This window comes from Gossypium raimondii, chromosome 2 (genome assembly GCF_025698545.1).
Source record: "Gossypium raimondii isolate GPD5lz chromosome 2, ASM2569854v1, whole genome shotgun sequence".
Lineage (NCBI taxonomy): Eukaryota > Viridiplantae > Streptophyta > Magnoliopsida > Malvales > Malvaceae > Gossypium > Gossypium raimondii.
In genome coordinates this window covers 46,567,893-46,589,427 of record NC_068566.1, presented here as the reverse complement: position 1 = coordinate 46,589,427, position 21,535 = coordinate 46,567,893, and the positions used below count along the sequence as shown (strand labels likewise).

At 32.8% G+C, this 21,535-nt stretch overlaps 2 protein-coding genes across 2 annotated transcripts; one reads left to right on the top strand and one right to left on the bottom strand.

Annotated features, from left to right (window-relative positions):
* The first annotated feature begins 889 nt into the window (after positions 1-889).
* LOC105789229 (auxin-responsive protein SAUR36) lies at positions 890-1,631 on the top strand. Its single transcript, XM_012616510.2, has one exon. It carries the CDS (start codon positions 1,095-1,097, stop codon positions 1,575-1,577), a length of 483 nt encoding a protein of 160 aa, XP_012471964.1. The 5' UTR covers positions 890-1,094; the 3' UTR covers positions 1,578-1,631.
* A 9,138-nt stretch (positions 1,632-10,769) lies between these two features.
* On the bottom strand, positions 10,770-12,523 carry LOC105789222 (uncharacterized). The gene is made up of 2 exons (XM_012616501.2): positions 12,391-12,523; positions 10,770-11,991 (listed from the first exon to the last, which is right to left on the bottom strand). The coding sequence occupies exon 2, from the start codon at positions 11,968-11,970 to the stop codon at positions 11,065-11,067; it is 906 nt and encodes a 301-aa protein (XP_012471955.1). The 5' UTR covers positions 11,971-11,991; positions 12,391-12,523; the 3' UTR covers positions 10,770-11,064.
* Between the last annotated feature and the right edge of the window lie 9,012 nt (positions 12,524-21,535).

Below are 21,535 nucleotides of genomic sequence, written 5' to 3'. Positions count from 1 at the left end.
TTGATAGTTATCTACTTTTATGTACATCAATGGATGAAAAAAACGATTATTAATAAAAAAATATAAATGGTTTAATTAAAAAAACTACGTGAGAGACTAAATAAAGTATGAAGGAATAACTTTATTCAATTATTGATAAAAAAATTTAAGGAAAGAGTCAACAATCATAGAAAAATGGGATAATATAATTTTCAGCCCCTCAACTTGGCAATTAGGTTAACTTTGGTACTTATATTTTTTTGTTTACTTTGGCACTTGTTATTGACAGTTAGGTCTATTTTGATCCTTCAGCTTGAAAAATATATATATAGTATGATGATGTGACATTCTAAAATTGTGCAACATCATCACGTGAAAAATTATATAAGTTATCAGGTGACGATGGTACAACCTCAGAGTATCACATTCGGTGTTTTAATAACCACACCGATGGTTGAATAGATCAAACCATCAATTCTCAATTCAACCAATTTGATAGCCAGACTAATAATAATCAAATAAATAATTAAAATTTTAAAAAAATCTAAAAAAAATATTAAACAGGTTCAACATTTTCAATTGTCAATTTTTATCTAAAATTTCAATTTTTACTGATATCAAGTAATTTTCGAGTCAATCAGTTTAACCTCTTTATTCGGACTATTATATCAATCAATTCTCAACCCATTCAAAAAGGTATTATTCTAATACAACTGAGCTCATAATCAAATCTTGATTGAATCCAATTTCAGAAACCAAGATAGATTTAATTGCCAAATTTAAAGATAAAATAGTACAAGTACCAAAATGAACATAATTATCAAGTTTAGGAGTCAAAATTATATTATCAAAAAATAGCTTGTTAGTTTGTAGCGTAGATAGATTGCCTCTCTATATAAACCGAACATTATTCTCTTTCTCCTGCTTCAGTATTCACCCCTTTTCCTTCACTATATAAAAGACCAAACCTCAAAAGCCAACAAAACCAGAGAAACATAACCAAAATAGCTTCCAGACCCATGTCTGAAACCAGACATCATTAACAAATCCAACAAAAACCCATTCCCCAAATCTATATTTCAACACTACCCATTTCATTATTTTTCGCAAAAAATATGAAGAAAATTGGAGGGTTCAAGCTTCGACGCAAGCTGGTAACAGTTTTCAAATGGATATTCCGACCCAGAAAAAGCAGCCGCTTCAGTAGTTTCTTATCACGTCCGATCCGAACCCGTAACCCATTATCCAGACTTTGTTCTTTCCTTCGACGGGGTAGAATCAAGGGGATGTCAAATTCGGATCCTGGATATATCCAATTGGGTGAGCAAGAAGTGAAGCGGGTTGAGGTACCCAAGGGACATCTTGCTGTGTACGTGGGCGAATCACAGAGTGACACGAGGAGAGTGGTGGTGCCTGTGATTTATTTTAATCACCCACTGTTTGGGGAGTTGTTGAAGGAAGCGGAGCGGGTTTACGGGTTTAATCAATCGGGTGGGATTACGTTGCCTTGTGGGATTTCGGAGTTTGAGAAAGTGAAGATGAGAATTGACGATTGGGATCATTGCCGACGAAAACAATATCGTCGCTATTTGTTATGATATTTATTTTCCTCTTGTTTTTTTATGGTGTATAAAATTTCTAATTTTACCTAATTTTTGTGAATCTAGGATATTAATGATTTTTTTTTCAAAAAAAATATACTCCATCATACATTTGTAATGTACCCTATCTTTTTTAGGATTTAAAATATAAATTAAAATTTTAATATAATTAAATTTTTTATTAAATTCAAATTAATTATAATATTACAAAATTATTTTTTTGTTATATAGCTGCTGAGATTTTTCTTTTTACTTTAAAATATTATTAAAATGTAAAAGAGTATGTGAACTCTGAAAATGTTTTTATAATATTCGTATCTTTATTTTTTGTAATATTATCTTTCTTTTCTTAGGTGATGTTTAAGGTAAGTTTTTTATAGTAAAATTTCGTGATGTCTTTTTAAATCAATGACTATGGTTAAAAACAGACATGAGTAATTATAGCTGTTCGATAAAATCACGCTAGAAACTAAGAAAATGTGCTAGTAACATAATTAAATATATAATTTTTCTCTAAAATAAATTTCTTTTGTAATATTGAAATGATTGAATTAATTTAAAGGAAACTCTTGCGACAAAAATCGAGATAGTAATTATTAAGGCTCCTTTTATAATTTTTTTTTTCCTATCTTCGATTTCCATGACTGTTATTTGTTTGGCGGATTATTTGGAGGTTAAACTTTTTACATAATTGAATATTAATCGTCACTAAAAATTAGAGCTTATCTTAATAGCTTATTCATGCAAGACAGCTAGATTGCATTTCATGTTGTAAAGGGTTTTTTTGTTTCAAATTTATATCAAATCGTTTGAAATTCAACCTTCTCTTTTACTTTTGGGTCGCACCAATCAAACCCCTTCAAAATACTTATATTGAATTGTCTAAAAATATTATTAATCTAATAATCAATATAAATATTGTATTAATTAAATTATTTTAGCAGTTTAATTATCATATAGTATGTTTTATTGGACATTATACATCTTTAAAATAAAATAAAATTAACCACTTTTGATAAAAAAACTTTGAAATTGGAAAAATATAGTTCAAGAATAAAGTTTATATAAAATAATTTTAAATTTTATAAAACAAAAATAGATTTAGGGGTTAAGTTTGATGTGACATTGAAAAATGTATTCAAATTTTATTTTATTTTGGAAACCTAACGCGACAGACAAAATCCATGAGACGATTTTTTATTTGATTAACAGAAAGAAAAAGAAAAACAGAGCATGTGCAAGCTTGACTTGCTCAAGAAAAATAAAACAATAATTGTTAGATTAATATGCAAAACACGAGAAACCACCATGGTGGGAGTTGGCCGTACAAAAATAAAATTAAGATGGCCATTATCCAAATACAATAAGCAACGTGCCCCGACAGATCTGGTTTTCCTTTTTTAATCCATCTAAAACCTTTGATCTTAGCCGAAAGGCCAATCTAGAATGTTTTTTCGATTGGCTCTTAACTTAATTGGTATATATATTATTGTTAATGCATAAGGATTTAAATTTGATTATGATAAAGCACATTGTATTTCTATTTATGAGTTCGAATAAGTTATTGATAATTCTAAATATTGTATAAAAAGAATGATATAATTATAACTTATAATGAGATTATTTTAAAAAAACTAGACAATTAATTAGAAAAATAAAATGTGTCGCGGGTTCTATATGGCTTAAATAGCTTTTTGTGCTTAAACTTAATAATAATTTTATATTAGAGTTTGAATTTTTGGATTAGTTTTAAATTTGGTAATTTTGTATTGGAGTTTGATTTTTTTCCAAATTAGTTGTTGATATTCTTTTGAAAACCCTAAAATTCAAGTATTAATGTGAGAATAATTGCTAAGTTTAATGGCTAACTTGAAAAAAATGTTTCAATAATGACCTAATTCAAGCAATAACATTACCCAACCGATTGATCCATAACATGATAGTTAAAAGGAATAAATATCAAATTTATATAAGAACTTTTGTCCAATTTGTAATTTAATACATGAATTTTGATTTGATGCAATTATTCACATGAAATTTGAATTGTGATTCATATGTATGGGTTGAATTTTGATTTTGATTTAACCATACATATTTAAAGAGATGAATACACTTATTTATTTTCATATTGGATTAATATAATTGTTTGTGTGTGTAATATCAATGTAAAATGATGCTAATTCGATAATATTGTTAGTGATTTGTGAAAATGAATTAAATCAAAATTTTATGTATAAAATTGCACAAAATTAAAGTTCATGCATTGTTTTGATATTTATCCTTAGTTGGAAAATACTTGAATTTTGTTGGTGATAGTTGAGTTTTTTATGAGTCAGGTTGGGTCATTGGTAAATCAATTGAATATGACATATTTTGTCCAAATTATCAACAACTTAACGAAAATTGTAATGGTGTCATGATTTGAATAAATTTTAGTTGTTTTCTTTTAGGTAAATATACAGGGGCCATTTACCAATAAAAGCTTAATTTTTTTATAAATTTACCGAAATGGGCCCGGTATTTTATTATTTATTGGAATGAACCATTTACCAATGAATTGCGTCCACGTCAGCGCGATGTCGGACGCGTGCAGAAAGCGTGTCCACGTCGGTAGCGATGTCGGGGACGTGTTAGAAATCATGGTCACGTCGGTAGCGCTTTGTCGACGTGGCAACAAATCGCATCCTCGAGGGGCGATTTGTTGCCGCGTCGAAAAAGCGCTACCGACGTGGCCGTGACTTGCCCATCTAATGAAATTTCATGTATATAGTTACACTAAATTATTTAAATTATTTATAATACCTAAATTATCCCTATTTATTTGTTATATTACATAAAATACTCCTTTGAAAATACAAAACATTATGATAGCTAATTTAAAATTTATTCTCCACAACTAATGAAAATCATTTAAAATGCTAAAACTAGATCTGTCTGAACAAACTATAAGAAAATCCTCGGAATGTTTGCCCACGTCGGTGCGATGTCGAGGGCGTTCAGAAATGAATCACGTCGGTAGCGCTGAGCGACATGGCAACAAATCGCGTCCTCGAGGGGGCGATTTGTTGCCACATCAGCAAAGCGCACTGACGTACATGATTTCTCGATTTGTAGGTTTTGGATTTTAGGGTTTAGGGTTTAGGATTTTAAAGTTTTTAGGATTTTTAGGGTTTTGGAGAAAAAAGTAAACAGATAAGTCACGTCCAAGTGTACGCGCTTCTTTATGGAAACATCTGCCCTTGAATCTACAAATGTTGAGCATGCATTCACTGAAATACTAACTCAAATACATCATGTGATCAGTCGAAAAGCACTCGAAGGAGGGAATGATCAAACAATATTGCCCAAGGACAAACCATCAATGTCGGCTCTCGGGATGATGTTTCAAATTGTGAAGAAAGACTATCATTGCTCAGATAATTGTTAGATGATTCCGAGTGTCCAAATTTGCTTCCTCATTAAGCACAAGCTTTCCTCACCGTGATCTTTCTCGAGATCTTTCGTTGAAGACGAAGAAATCACAAAGATTCCGTGGATTTTCTTATAGTTTGTTCGCATGATCTAGTTTTAGCATTTTAAATGATTTTCATTAGTTGTGGAGAATAAATTTTAAATTAGCTATCATAATGTTTTGTATTTTCAAGGGAGTATTTTATGTAATATAACAAATAAATAGGGATAATTTAGGTATTATAAATAATTTAAATAATTTAGTGCAACTATATACATGAAATTTCATTAGATGGGCAAGTCGCGGCCACGTTAGCGCGCTTTGCTGAAGTGGCAACAAATCGCCCCCTCGAGGACGCGATTTGTTGCCACGCCGCCAAAGCACGCCGACGGGGCCGCATTTCGGCATCGCCCCCGACATCGCTACCGACGTGACGCGATTTGCCGGAAAATGCCCATTTCGGTAAATAATAAAATACCGGGCCCATTTCGATAATTTTAAAAAAAATAGGCTTTTTTTGGTAAATTGCCCAATATACAGTTTGGCACGTGAATTTAGCTTCAGGTTTAAATTGGTACCTAAGAATTTTTTTTTATCCAATTAAGTACATAAACTTGGCTTCAAAGTTCAACTTGGTACCTAACTTTTGTTGCTCCAATTAATCTCATGAACTTAGCTTCATAATATAAGTGCTAATTTGGACAAAGAAGCCAAGTTCATTTACCTAATTGGACCAAAAGAAAAGCTTTAAGTATCAATTTGAACCTTAAAACTAAATTTAGACATCAAAATGTATATTTTTTTTTCTTTTTTAATCTAAAGCTATTTTAACTGTAACCCGGAAGATTTAATATATTTATTCATGTTTAGGATTTTTACAATAAAATAATACATAAATTACCAAATTTAGTCAATACACTGCTTTGGGTACTTCATGATTAACACCGGAGGGAATAATATGTTATGTCAAAACTAGGAGGAAACAAAAGTCACGGTTTAGTGAAAGATAAAGAAAAGAAATCAAATTAAAATTTCCAATTTTCCTTGAATAAAAGTGATGATCTTTGTTAGACTTTCGAACTCTATGAATATATTTGAGAGGTAGCTTTTATTATGAGATTCGATTAAATTAATTTTTATTATTAAATGATTTGATTTAATTTTATATTATTTAAAATAGCTTATTTTTGTTAAAATAGAATAGAGTTAATCTTTATTGTTTAATCGAGTTAATATTTTTAAAATTTTTATAATTTTATAAATAAATATTTTTGTATGAAATTAAACTGTAATTAAATTATTTAAATTTAAATTTATTTAATTATTTTTAATAATATAGGAATTAAATTAATCTATTTAATAATAATAATAATAATAGTTTAATTTAATTTAATTCTTCTCTCCCAACATAAATGAGACATATTCTTAGGTTTGAATGTAGAGTGGGAAAATTGGACCGCAGTTGTTGGAATAGTCCCACGAAAACAACACAAATTTTAATTAATGGATGGCGATGTTAATTATCAATAATTTTTCAACTTCATTCTGAGTTATTTTATGTAAATAAATTTTGATTTAAGTTTCAATATGTATAAACACCATTTGAATATATTTTGAATATCAATTCAATCATATTTTATTATAATTAATTTTAATTATTTAATTCAAAACAAATTAATTATAATTATAAATATGGTTGTAGCTATAACTTTAAAAAAATTCAATCAATATCTTAGCTTTCTTTTCATTGCAAAAATACAAAGGAAAGGAACCTTGTCAATCAAATTAAATTTGAAATCCATCTCCATTATTTCTCAAATCCAAAATTAATCATGTATTTTAGTGCTGCTAATTAAGTTCTAAGGAGATTTTATCCTATTTCTCCAATAATTGTTTTTCGAATGAGATTTTTATCCTATTTTTATCCAATATGGTTGTAGCTATTTATCCTAATAAATTTTACCATTCTTCATTACTTTTGTGTGTTATTATTCAATACAAATTTGATCATTAATGCCAACACCGGAGCCTAGTACCAAAGTTTAAAATTTTTACAATTTAGCCTTTTGAAAATATACTATATTCCTCCCAAAAATATAAGTAGGCCTCCCAAGGTTTAAAATTTTTGTAATTTCCCCCTGTGTATATATACTTGTTTTTGGATGATCAAATTTGGTTGATTTTGGATTGAATCGATTATTTTTATGTTTAAATCAATTGTTATGCTAGAATATTGCTTCGTTTGAATCGATTGTTTATATGTTTAAATTGATTGTCATGTTAGAACGCTGCTTCTTTTGAATCGATTGTTATGTTGGAATATTGTTTCTTTTGAATCGATTGTTTATATGTTTAAATCGATTGTTATGTTGGAATACTGCTTCTTTTGAATTGATTGTTTATATGTTCAAATCGATTGTTATATTGGATTGCTGCTTCTTTTGAATCGGTTGTTTATATGTTTAAATGAATTGTTACGTAGCATGTCTAATTTTAGCTCCCCAAAAGATTAACATATTGGCTCCGCCACTAATTAATGCTTTACTTGATGGAGTAAAAAAGAAAATTGAAAAAATGGAGATAGAAAATCGAAAGGTAGAAATATTAAATATATATATATTTTTTCTTTTCATTGGCATACTTGGTGGGAAAGATGATGAAATTGAAAGAAAAAGTAAATTTCTTTTTATCTATTACTTGGTAGAGTTAAAAAAAATGAGAGAAAAGAAAGTGAAACTTTTGAAAAATGCATTGTTTTGTTATAGCATATACCTCTCTCACATTTTTTCTCCTATTATCGTTCCAATTTGGAATGATTGGTTTTTATGTATTAGAATGAAAAAAATGATCATCTTTCCTTCTTCTTTTTTCTCACTTTTCTTCCCTACCAAGTGCACTCAAATTTTATTTTATTTTTTCAATTTTCCACTCAAAAGTGGAAGGTGAGGAGGAGGGAGTGGGAAAGTGGGAAGAAAATAAATCTTGAGTGTGCATAATAGGGAAGAAAAGTGAGAGAAAAAAAAAAGAGAGATGATCATTTTCCATCCTACTGCATAAAACCAATCATTCTAAATTAGATTGATAAGAGGAGAGAAGATTGAGAAAAATGTATGTTAGTTCAAAATTATGCATTTTTTTAAACTTTCATTTTCTTTCTTTTCATTTTTCAATTTTACCACGCAATTGGTAAAAAAAAAAATATTTTTTCGTTTAATTTTCTATATTTCTTATCAAGTACATTTATGAAAAAAAAGTTTTTCATCCTTTTATTTTTCTGTCCTTTCAAATTTTCATCTTTCAAATTTTCTTTTCACTCTATCAAACAATACCAAAAGAAAATTATAACGAGATAAAATGATGAACACACATTTATTGATATGAGAGTTGAGTATATATAAAGCAATACTCAATCAAAAGCCATAGAAGTCTCAACAAGAAGATTTGAAGTAGAAACTTAACGGAAGATAACAACAAATTAGTCACTAATAGAATATCTTGAGAAGATGGAAAACATTTAAACTAGATAAGTTTGACAAAGTCATGCACCCCTCAAGTTGGGTTAATTGGAATGATCCCCAACTAGACACAGAGTCAAGCAAAAGTAAAAGCTAGAAGCAGTTGGTGAGAACATCCGTCACTTGCTCAATGGCATGAAGATAGGCAACAGTGACCCGATTGGCTTGAACTTGCTCGCGGACAAAAAAAATCTATGGCAATGTGCTGCATCCGATACCAGGTTTTCACAAAGATGAGCAATCCCAACATTATCACAAAGTATCCATGGAATAGTAGCTAGCTTGTAGTGAAGTTCCTACAATAGATCCAACTGGTTTCAGCAACAGCCTTATGCCTGACTTTTGTAGAGGATCGAGAGGCGAATCTTTGTTTTTTGGAAGAACAAGAGATGAGAGTACCCCCAAGCAAGGGTGAAGCTAGCAATTCATTACTGGGGAATATAATTTTTAGAAGTTTGAGGGGCCAAAGTTAAAATTTTGTTCCAAAAAAGCTTAAATTGTATACCTTATAACTAAAAGGGACTAGAAGGGATATTATACCTTTTAGCTAAGGGGGCAAAGCCACTCCCTCTGGTTATACACCTGCTCCCAATATAAACCACAAAATTAGTGTAACCAGTCACCAGTGGTAGAGGTACGATCATTGAGATCGCTGACCCAGTCAAAAATAAAATTGACGAGTAAGTTGTTCGGAGATGTGAAGACCATAAGTGAAAGTGTTGTTCAGATATCAAAGAGCTCTCTTATTAACTTTGTGGTGACATTTTTGAAAAGAATGCATATATTGAAAGAATTTGTTGATTACAAGATCGAGATCAGGTATAATAATTGACATATACTAGATGTTGGAATAACAAGTTGTACCATCAGTTGCAACTTACTTGGTAATTGAGTAATTGAGGTGACAGACTTGTCTGTTTATTTCGGTTGGAAATATTTAAATGATTTTATGGAAATTTTTAAAAAGTAAATTAATATGGGATATTATTGGCAATAAGGAAACTAGTGTATGGTTTAAATTTGATTCATTGGGATTATCTTTTCATAGTGTGGTATGAGATCAAATTTAGGATATGTATAATCCTTATGCACCCATATATAACCAAGCTATTATGATAAGGATATGAGAGATATTTTAGTTATCAATATTGATCCTTTTATGGCTATTTTACATTTGGACTCTAATGCATTTCTATTGAAACTTAATTTAAACTCGAAATTATTTATAGTAAGATATGTAATCACAAGAAAATGCGGGTTGATTTTATGAAAATTTATCTCAATCCTTTTATGATTAAAATTTACTTACTAAAACTGGACTTTAACTCTTTATATGAAAGCGTTGTTTAACCTTAGAAAATATTATTAGTTGTCTAACCTATTTTAGTTAGCATCTTTTGACTGCATCTTTGTAACTATTTTTGTGCAACTTTTAATGGATTTCACACAGTAAGTTTTGTAGTTAATATAAGGAATACCTTAGCAAAAAGAAAGTTAATATAAGGAAGTATGCAGTCAATAAAGAACATCATTTGAAGAATCCTAGTGTTATCCACTAATCATATTTGAAGAATTTTCAAACACCTTAACCATATTTATAATAGAGGGACCAAATTTTGGTAAAATGAATATATTACAGCAACCCTAGGTCCCCTTTTGATGAGTGTTGAACTTATATTTTGGGTCCAATATCTCACAATATATGTTGAAAGCAAGGAATTTGCAAGTTGTCCGAAGACCGTGTAAAGAAAAATAATACAATCAAAATTAATGCTCAAAGATAATGAAAATTTGGGGGACCAATGTCCAATAGAGGCCGAAGGGGAAAAACGTGGCTATAGCATTAACCTTAAAATTCAGGCCCCAAAGTAGATTTCCCCAACTTGGCCCAAGTGAAAATAAAAGAAGCTTTTTCTTTTTGCAATTTGGGTCTTCATAAATTCATACACCTAACCCCATCTGTCTTCTTTTTTGTTTTTGGATATTCTCACAAGCAAAATGTTCTTTTTTGAGATTAACAATGAATTGGCCCATCAATATGCACATCCACCCAAAATTTCGGCTGTGAGAGCTTGCCTCTTAGTGCCTAACCGGTTAGGCCCTATTAGTCTTATCCAATTCGATTCAATAATAATTCAGAATTCATAATTCAATAATGATGATATTATAAAAATATAGGTTCAAATTATGTCAAACATACGGACTAAATCCCAAACATAAACATTTCAGAAGGACCAAAACCATATTTTGATTTGTTGAAATGTCATCAACCAGAGGCAAACCAGGTTGCCTGGACAGAAAATTGTTGATTGTATCAAAATAAAGCCATAATAAATTAGAAAGGATCACAAAGCTGTTGGCCACAATGATCATAGTTCAATGGTTAATAAAAAACGTTTCATGAGGACACTCAATCCCCTTATTATGAAAGAGCAAATACAACAAAGCTCTTGTTTCAGGTTCGTTTAGCCGACTGCAAAAAATTTTCCGGTCAGCAGAAATTGTAACGATATGTTATTTAGTATATCCCTCGCCATGAATACCACTTTAGTTTCAGTTGGAACCACAATGGAGGTTTGCCTAGAACCCCTCTTGCTAACCTTGAATCAAATACATCAAACTGCACTTTGCTGAGGGAATCCAAGAGAACTTGGGCAGGCACAGCCGGTAGAAGTACTTTTCGTGCTTCAACCGGCACAGAGTTGGCTAATTCACGGGCTTTCACCAAATGGGCATTGGCTACTGATGCCATTTCACAAACAGCATCACATAAGCCCTCCCGAGAGTCCAAGCGGATCTCTGAGCGACCTCCTTCCTTAACTAGCAGCCCATGCTCGGCTGCCACTTTAGCTGGTATGTAAGAAAAGTGACGGTTGCGGCTAGCATGGTATGGCAGCGACTTAAGTAGCAAAAGGAGGCCACTTGCCTTACCGACATGCGATGCTGCATGGTCAACTGCAGTAGACTTGATACCACCAGCTTGAAGAGTCATGTATAGAAGAGTTGATGCAGTATCTTCTGCATATTTCTCTAACTCCTCGATACTCTCCGGTAGGTCAATAACGTCTCTATTTGCATCATTGATCCGAGCATTAACTACCCGTTTTAACCAAGCCTTGCTGATTTTACTTTCGGATATAACTGATGAGAGTGCCTGTGCTGTCGGGTGCTCGATCAGTTTATTAGCATAAATTTTGTCAATGGCTTCTTGCCACCAAAGAAGGCGCATGAGACCAATCTTGGGATCAGAAGCAACATCCATAGCTCTAGCAGTTTCGACATTGAAAGCACGGAGTGCAAATGCAGCCTTTCGCATATTAGCAGGAAGCTCAAGGAGGCATAGGTAGTGATGATAATCATAGCTGCGCACTTGCAGTACACAGTGGGAGAAAGCTGCCCTTAAGCTACTAGATGCAGCCTTCATCAAGCCCCAATGTGACTCCTCCTGCAATGCAATTACTACACTGTCAATGGATATTTTCAACAGATAAAGCAAACCCAACAACAAACAGAGAAACAAGATCTCGGTATACCAACACTGATAAAAGCCATTGGCATACCAACTTTGAGAAGGTTCTAATAAAGACACTTATCAGCATCTACTAATACATGAGATGGAAAAGGAACCAATAGGAAAAATGGGGTTTCTGAATTTTAAACACACTCCAGCTAATAAATTTTAGCTCATGGACGATCATCATATACAGAGTAAATTCATTGAAAGCTAATAATTCACAGAGGTATTTCATCGAGCATGTTGAATGCATTATCAAAATCAAAACTACACGCTTTCATAATATGATCCTACGAACAAGACGTTAAAGAAGGTAAAAGGGTAACGTACCGAGAGTGATAAACAGCTTTTTAAAAAAATGGAAAATAGCAAAGGCAAAGGATGAGCGCACCCAGCGAGCGAGCAAGCAATTGGTCGTGTGGAAGCCACGCGAAAGCAACAAATACAGCAAAGACTTTAAAAGGTCGTTTGCTCCTCTCTAGTTTTTTTTTTTTTTTTTACATATTTGGGTTGGGCTTTTTATTTTTTGGATTTGAGCCTATTGGTATAGGAAATAGGCTTGGGCTTTTTCTTTCGGCTTGGGCCGAAAATAAAAAATTTAATTCAATTAGTTTTTTTTACTACTAGTTCAACTGATTTTCGATCGATTAATCCGATTTCAACAACTATATAAGTTAATTTTATCCAATTTCAACAACTATATATAATATGTTAATGTAATTATTTTATTTACAATAAATGCAAATTAGTTTTTGTTTGAAGCAAATTTGAGTTGATGGCCTTGTGTTTTCTTGGTATATTGAGTTACAATTCTATTTATTTCCATGTTATTTAGAAAAATTAAAATAAATAATATAAAATAATATATATTTTTATAAATAATATGTCGAAAGGTATTTTATGTAATAGCGTAACTTATGAAAATAGTTAACAGCTTACTTAGAAGTATCTTTATGTTGTAACTTATATGATAAGCTATTTTATAATTATGAATCGAGTGTTTTAAGATTTTGTTGTATGTCAAAGCATAATAAACGTGTTTATACATCAAATTTTATTTTCATTATTTTATAATTTTTCTAATATGGATTTAATTGTGTTGAGATATTACGGAATAAAATGAGGTAAGAACATTAAAGTTTATGTTTTGAGATGCAATTCGATATTTAAATGAGTACAAATATGGTTATATTATGACAGAGGGAGCTACGATTTTTATATTTAGTCTATAGTTTGTCTAGAGTTGTCTATAGTTAAATTAAATTTAAATCGAGCTCATGTATTGTATCAATGATTTATTAAGGTAAGATTCGAAATATAAATCTCAAACTTTAACCAAATAAATTGTAAATGGTAAGCCTTAGCCATTAAACCTCGCTCATATTACTTTTAAGCTATGAACAAAAATCAAGTAGCAACTTCTTGTCTTTCGAAGCAAGCTCGTTTTGGATATGTTGAAAGACAGCATCGGAACTTGGACAATTGCATGGTGTAGGATGCTCGACCTTTCGTCCTTCCTCGGAGAGTGCCGACATACTGGAACATCTCTACCAACAGCACGATCGAATCCACCACCTGCATTTATCCGACACCGAACTCGCAAACATCTCTGCCAAATGTGTTAATCCTAAGCCTTGCCTTTTTAATCCCTTCTCTATAGGCTCCCCTGGCTGCTAACTGAAACGTTAAGAAGCTTGAATCGACCTCGTGGTAAGAACCGTCTACTAGCACAGCTCGTATATCGACAACGGGGAAGCCGACGAGCACGTCAAAGCAAATTCGTCACTATCATGTCCGTAGTCCTAAAAAAGTTCACCCCTAGACGATCCATCTTATTCCAACCAGCAACACTGTCAAACAAGCATATAGCACCATCCAAAACACTTAGTGCTCGCTCTACTTCGAGTGTGAAGTCGACATGGCCGTGGGTATCGATGATATTTATCCGATGATTCTTCTAAAAGGTCGTAGAAGCGGCCCCTGTTATGGTAACACCTCTTTCTTGCTCTAGCTCCATCCGGTCCATCGTAGCTGTACCCTCGTCTGCTTTTGCTCATGTCATATATTTGCTCCATCGTAGAGTATCATATTTATCAATCTATATTTATTGGTTTAATTTTTTACATAAAACAAATAATTAGATATTTTTAAATTATTAAAAATTAATATAAATAATTTAAGTGAATAGAATATCAAATATTACATGAGAAAAAAATTATGGCATGCATTCAACGTCCAATAAAATAAATTATTAATGTGAAAATAATTATTTGTAAATTTATAATATATTGGATCTGCAAAAAAATAATATAACACAAAATTATAAATTGGTATTTATGGAAATAAATTTTACGCTTTATTGTTTTCCAAATTATTTTATGAGAGATTTTTTATTATTATTATGAATTTTCCATGTTCATATCTTTTAATAAAGTTTGACTTTTTTATGAATATTTTAAATAATAGTTTGTAATTAAATATTCAAATAAAATATTATTGATGTATCAGAAGGTAAGTGTCACAATTGTCAACAATCTAACTACTTAAAAACTGATTATTTCTTTATTTATGTTAATACATTACTATAGAAACTAATTATCATTTAATCATGCAAATCATATTTGATTATGCATTTTTTATGGTAAATTAAAAGCCAAGATTTTCCATTTTCTTGGATTTTGCATAGTATAAATACATGGTATTACACTATGGTTCTCACAAATTACAATCATCAACAAATCATTTCTTTAAAAAACCTCAATGGCTATACGAATGGAATCGATGCTGCTATTTGTGTTTTTATCAATGTTAGCCCGAAGCAGGATTGACTTCTATCTGTCGAAAGAAATGGTTCTTATTTATACTCATTCTTGTAAGATAGAAGTGCCATCAGGATCTGATCCTATCCATAATCTTTCAAGAGAAACGATTCCTATTCGTGCTCGTTCTCGCAAGATAGAAGTGTCGTTGGGATCGGATGTTACATATAATCTGCCGAAAGAAACGGTTCCTATTCACACTCATTCTCACAAGATAGAAGTGTCGTAAGGACCGGATATTATCCATAATCCGTTGAAAAAAAATAGTTCCTATTCACACTTGTTCTTATAAGATAGAAGTGCCATCAAGAGTGAATCCCATTCGTAATCCTTCGAGAGAAAGGATTCCTATGCACATTTGTTCTCGCAAGTTAGACGTGCCGTCAGGACTGGATCCTATCCATAATTCTCCAAGAGAAACGATTCCTATTTACACTTGTTCTTTTAAGATCGAAGTACCATCAAGACCGAATCCTATCCATAACCTGCCGAAGATCAAATCATAACTATAATCCTTATTTAGACATAATAATTTTTCTTAATATTTTAGAAACTTATGTTAATGATTCTAGCATGGCAAATGGCGATATTAAAAAACCTTGTCAACTTCATTACTGTTTAGATTAAATTATCAATAAGTACCTTATCACTCAGATTTCAATAAATTATCGATAATTTATTACTATGTAAGTATTACTGTTAACTTAAAAAAATTCATGGTTATAATTATAATAAGCCTTATACAGATATAAGTCTGCTAAATTAGCATGCCTCTGTCTTCACTCTATTGTAGTTTTTAGGGTTTTTTCTTGTTTTTATGGTTTTTGTCTTGTTTTTGCTTTCCGTCTATTGATGTGACGGCAACTTGATATTCAGATCTCTTTAGTCCAGTAATTAAAGGAACGAGTTAGTATGGAGACGGAATTTGCAGGGCTATCTCTGGAGGAGGAGGAAGATGAAATTCTACAAGTACAAACTGAAGCGGACACAGATAGAGAAACAGAAGTTTTGCAATTGGTGGGATGCTTTTTAATAGCAAGTATTGTTCATTTTCCAGCAATGAGGAGTACAATGGCAAATTTGTGGCACCCCGTAAAAGGAGTTCAAATTAGAGATCTGGGGGAAAAAAGGTATTTTTTCAATTTTTTCATATAATGGATCTTGAAAGGGTTATTAAAGGTTCACCTTGGACTTTTAACAATCACTTATCGGTTCTTCATAAGTTGCAAAGGGGGGAGGATCCTTTGAAGGTATCATTAATTTACTCACCTTTGTGGGTTCAACTATATAATGTTCCAATCGGTTTTGTCTCGAAAAATCTGGCAATTCAAATGGGAAATTTCATAGGAGAGTTCATGGAGTATGATGGCTCAAGTCTGGGAAAAGAAAGTAGAAATTTCATGAGAATAAGAGTCAAAATTGATATAAGGCGTCCTTTGAAAAGGAAAAAATAGATAATGTGTTATGGAAAATGTTCATATGTTTGGTTTAAATATGAAAGGCTATCACTTTTTTGCTTTTATTATGGCCGTCTGGGCCATAGTGATTCCTTTTGTGAAGTAAGGATGATGGGAGGAGTGGAAACTAAAGAGATGGGATGAGACTTATCACTTAGGGCACAGTCTCAATGAGCCCAAATGATGACAAGTGGATGGTTGCGAGAAGAAGGAAAGGAACAGGGGCGTGAAAACAATGGGAAAAGGTAATTTGTAAGGAATAACTCAAGAGATCTAGCGGAAAATAGGGATAATAATGAAAATATAGATCCAATATTAGGGATAAATCTTGTAGGAAGTAGATCTCAAACACGAGAAGTAAATGAGAATTGGAGTGGGATTCTGATGAATAACTCAATGGAACATTATCTTGAAGATGAAGTGCTTATTGGAGAGGAGGGCAAGAAGAGAAACAGAATGGAGATGGAGGCGGCTCTGACCAAAGAGGAGACAAACATTTTGACGGTAAGGAGTAGAATGACAATAGAAGTTAGTCATCAATCATCGGCAGCTGTCAAGTGGCAAGCCGACCGAGCGCAATGAAAATTTTAAGCTAGAATATCTGTGGACTGGGGAGTCCACGGAGAATTTGGAGACTTCGGTATATGCTGAAGTTATATAATCCCCAAGTAGTCTTCTTCATGGAGACAAAAATAAGTAGTAATCAAATGGAAAGAGTTCGAAGGAGTTGTAGGTTTTTAAACGGTATTGATGTGAGTTCAGATGGTTCTAGAGGTGGGCTATGTCTGGCTTGGCGTGAGTATAAAAATATTCAGCTTCAGAGTTTTTCAAAACGACATGTTGATGTGATCATTGATGAAAAGGATAAAGGATATAAATAGAGGTTTGCAGGTTTTTATGGGACTCCATATTCACAGGATAGAGCTGAGGCATGGAACCTATTACGACACTTAGGTATGGGTAGGGAGTTACCATGGATGGTTTGTGGAGACTTTAATGAAATTATGTGTAGTTTGGAAAAAAAAGCGGTTTAGTGCGAGAGGAAGGACGAATGGAAGGTTTTCGTAAGACTCTAGAGGAATGTAATTTATTTGATATGGGGTTTATTAGAAACTGGTTTACGTGGAAAAGGGGGAACTTACCTGAAAATAATATTCAAGAGAGGTTAGATAGAGGAGTGGCGACTAAAGATTGGTTGCATTTATTTCCTGATTTTTAGCTTCAACATCTTCCACATACGTTTTCTGACCATTGCCCATTACTGGTTAACACAAAGAAGGAATGCAAAGAGAGAATACAAAAATGTTTCAAATTTGAAGCATGGTGGGTATTGGATGACTCGTTCTTAAATACGGTTAAAGATATATAGGAGCTTTCTAAAGGAAAGTTTTTAAGCAAGTTGGACAGTATGAAAAGGGGGTTGGAGCGATGGGCTAGTCAAATTCAGTTTTCTAAAAAAGAAATGAAGAAGTTGTTATCATCAAAATTGGCTTCACTACTAGCAGAGGAAAGAGATGAAGAAAATTTAGCTGACCTGATTGATACAAAGATCCAACTTAACTTCGAGATCGAAAAGGATGAGTGCTATTGGGAACAAAGAGCGAGGGTTAACTGGTTGAAATTTGAAGATAAAAATACAGTTTTTTTCCATAAACAAGCTACACAGAAACGACAGAGGAACTTGATTCGTAAAATGAAGAATGATGATGGGAGGGAGACAGAAGAATTAAAGGAAATGGAAATGATTGCTAGATTATATTTCAAACAGTTATTTTCCGCTAGTAGATTTGGAAATTATGAGCATATTTTATCTGGAGTTCATCGATGTATTTCAAACGAAGATAATTTAATGCTAAAAGAGAGATATACAAAGGAGGAGATTCAGCAAGCTTTGGCAGAATTAGGGCCCACTAAGGCACCAGGGGAAGATGAATTTCCAGCGTTATTCTATCAGAAGTGTTGGGCAATTATCAGAGATGAGGTCACTTCTTTTTGTCTCGATCAACTGAATGAAATGATGGAGATAGGCCCAGTCAATAGAACAAATATTGTTTTAATTCTGAAAATTTCAAATCCAATGGATATATCGCACTTTAGGCCTATTAGTTTGTGTAATGTAATCTACAAATTAATGGCTAAAGTCTTAACGAATCGTATTCGGAAAGTGTTAGACAAGTGTATTGATCCTGCACAAAGCGCTTTCGTGCCTGGGAGATTGATTTCGGATAACGTGTTGCTGGCTTATGAATTAATCCATACGTTGAAACAGAAGAGGTCAGAGAAGAAGGGTTTTATGGCGGTCAAGTTGGATATGAGCAAGGCATATGATAGGGTGGAATGGAATTTTGTGGAGAAAATAATGAAGAAAATGGGTTTTGATTCAGAGTGGGTGACCCAATTATTAAGATGCGTTAATACAGTTTCATATTCAGTGGTACTTAATGGACATAATGGAGACTCCTTTTATCCTTCAAGAGGATTACGACAAGGGGACCCGTTGAGTCCGTTCTTATTCTTGTTCTGTGGAGAAGGTCTTTCTAGCATTATGAAATTAGGTATGTAGGAGAACAAAGTAAGAGGTGTCAAAGTAAGCAGAAGCGGGCCGCATGTTTCACATTTACTTTTTGCGGATGATTGTATACTGTTTGGGGAAGCTACTGAGAGGGGTTCAATTTTTTTAAAACAAGTCCTCCGTGAATATGAAATTTGCTCGGGTCAGAAAGTTAACTTTTCAAAATCCACAATTTTTTTCAACAGCAATACTCAGGAAGGAGAAAGAAGAATAATTACTCGAGTTCTTGGGGTACGAAGTTCAAATGATATGGAAAGATATTTAGGGCTACCTAGTCTGGTGGGTAGAAGGAAGAAGGCAGCGTTCCAGATGCTGAAGGATAGATTCAAGCAACGAATTGACAATTGGAGTATCAGATATCTCTCACAAAGATGTAAAGAGGTTTTCATCAAAGCTGTTTTACAATCTATACCAACCTACTTAATGATGTGTTTTTTACTCCCTAAATCTTTTTGCAAGGAATTAGAGGGTATTATTGCAAAATTTTGGTGGCAAAAAAATAAGGGGAAAAAAGGGATCCATTGGTGTGCTTGGAAGGATATTTGCATTGAAAAAGAATTGGGTGGGTTAGGTTTTAGAAGTCTTGATAAATTCAACATAGCTTTGCTGGCAAAATAGGGTTGGCGTCTTTTTAATTATTCGAGTTCTTTACTAGCCTGAGTTTTAAAAGCGAAATATTTTCCAACAACAAACTTCTTAAATGCTCCTTTGAGTAACTTACCTTCACTTACCTGGAGGAGTATTTGGTCAACAAAAAAACTCCTAACAGATGGATTATGCTGGAGGGTTGGTAAAGGAGACCACATTTCAGTATGGAATGATCTATGGGTGCCGAGAATGACTGCAGACAGATTACAAAATAATAGCAACATTGAAAATATTAGAGTAGTGTCTGACTTAATCAATGAGGAAATCAGAACATAGAACAAAGACTTGATTGTCCTTACCTTTAGCTCGGATATCGCTAGGAAAATACTACAGATTCCACTTTCAAAGTCAATCCATGAAGACATCCAAGTATGGAGATGGGAGGCAACTGGTGACTTTTCAGTAAGGAGTGCCTATAAACTATTACAGAAAGCTACAATTGATCCTAGTGTTTATTTACAGACCGATACTAAAAATTTCTATAGAAAACTATGGAATTTACATATGCCCTCAAAAATCAAGATTACAGTATGGAAAATAATGTTGAATTACATTCCCACTTTCTCCAATCTGAAGCTGCGAAAAATGATTGCTGAGGATCGATGTTCGAGATGTGGTCAGGAAGGAGAAGATAGTCTCCATGTTTTCCATCTGTGCCTTACAGCAAAGGAAATATGGAGTCACTTAAATTTTTCATGGATACTCAACAATAATCATTTGGATATTTGGAGTTGGCTTACCTTGGTTTTCAGTCAAGGGACAAACGAACAGTGCAAGGGTTTCTGTTGCGGGCTCTGGTTAATCTGGACAAACAGAAATAAGTTATTATATGAAAACAGATCAAGCACTAGCTGGGATATCTCCAAACAAATAAAAAGCTATATTCTGGAACTGGAAGGGAGTAGAGATAGGAAACTCAACGTGGAAACTAGCGTGAGGCCTAGACAAAGTTTACAAAGGACGAAAAAGGCCATCTTTTTTTATGCGGCTTTCGACTTACAGAACTCTAGATCTGCGTCAGGCCTAGTCGTTAGAAATGAAGAGGGTAAGATCGTTGCAGCAAGGTCGACCCTTCATGAAAATATTGCATCTACATTCGCGGTAGAAGCATTTGCAGGTTTTCAAGCAACAAGGTTAGGGATTCAGTTGGGCTATCATACTTTAGATATAATTGGAGACTCAAGAACAATTATTACAAAATGCCAAAATACAAGTCGAGACAGATCAGAATAGGGGCAATAATCAGTGATATTCAAAGCTTAAAGGATCACTATCAAGAAATCAGATTCTATTTTATCCCAAGGTCAGAAAACACAGAAGCCCACCATCTAGCACAAGAAACACTCAAGAAGGGAGAGGAACAATACCTGGAGGGAGAGACCTTAAGATCATCTAGAGGAGAATCGGAGCCAAATCATCTGGGTTCTTCAGAGTAAAAGAAAATGGGAAGACCTCAGCTTTCAGTAATATGGGGCGACGCTTGAAATGGTTGGAAATAGCACCGTTCTGAAAAGCAAATTGACAGGGAAAAGATTTGAGAAGATATGCTTTTACGTTTCAGTGGTCTTGGGCAGAGGAAAAGTTAGAACCATTTATGATGACCAACTGACTGTTCGGCTGGAAGCAATTTAATATTTCATTTATTTTCCCTTTTTGTTTTGTTTTGGGTAGGCTAAACAGATGATGGCCTGCTTCCTATTGTTATTTTGTTTTCTTAGGGCAAATTGAGTTAGCCCAATGAACATTACTTTTTACAAATTTCAATATATTCCAGTCGAATTTTTTCAAAAAAAAAAGTATTACTATTAACTTATGAAATAATTTTAAGGATATATACTAAACTAACGTGAAATTCGATATAATATTTTATATTAATGTTGATTCAACGTTTAATTTAATATATTAATTTCAATTTTGAATAATTATATATATAAATTTAATTGTAGATCAAATATACACTTAAACTTAATTTTGATTTA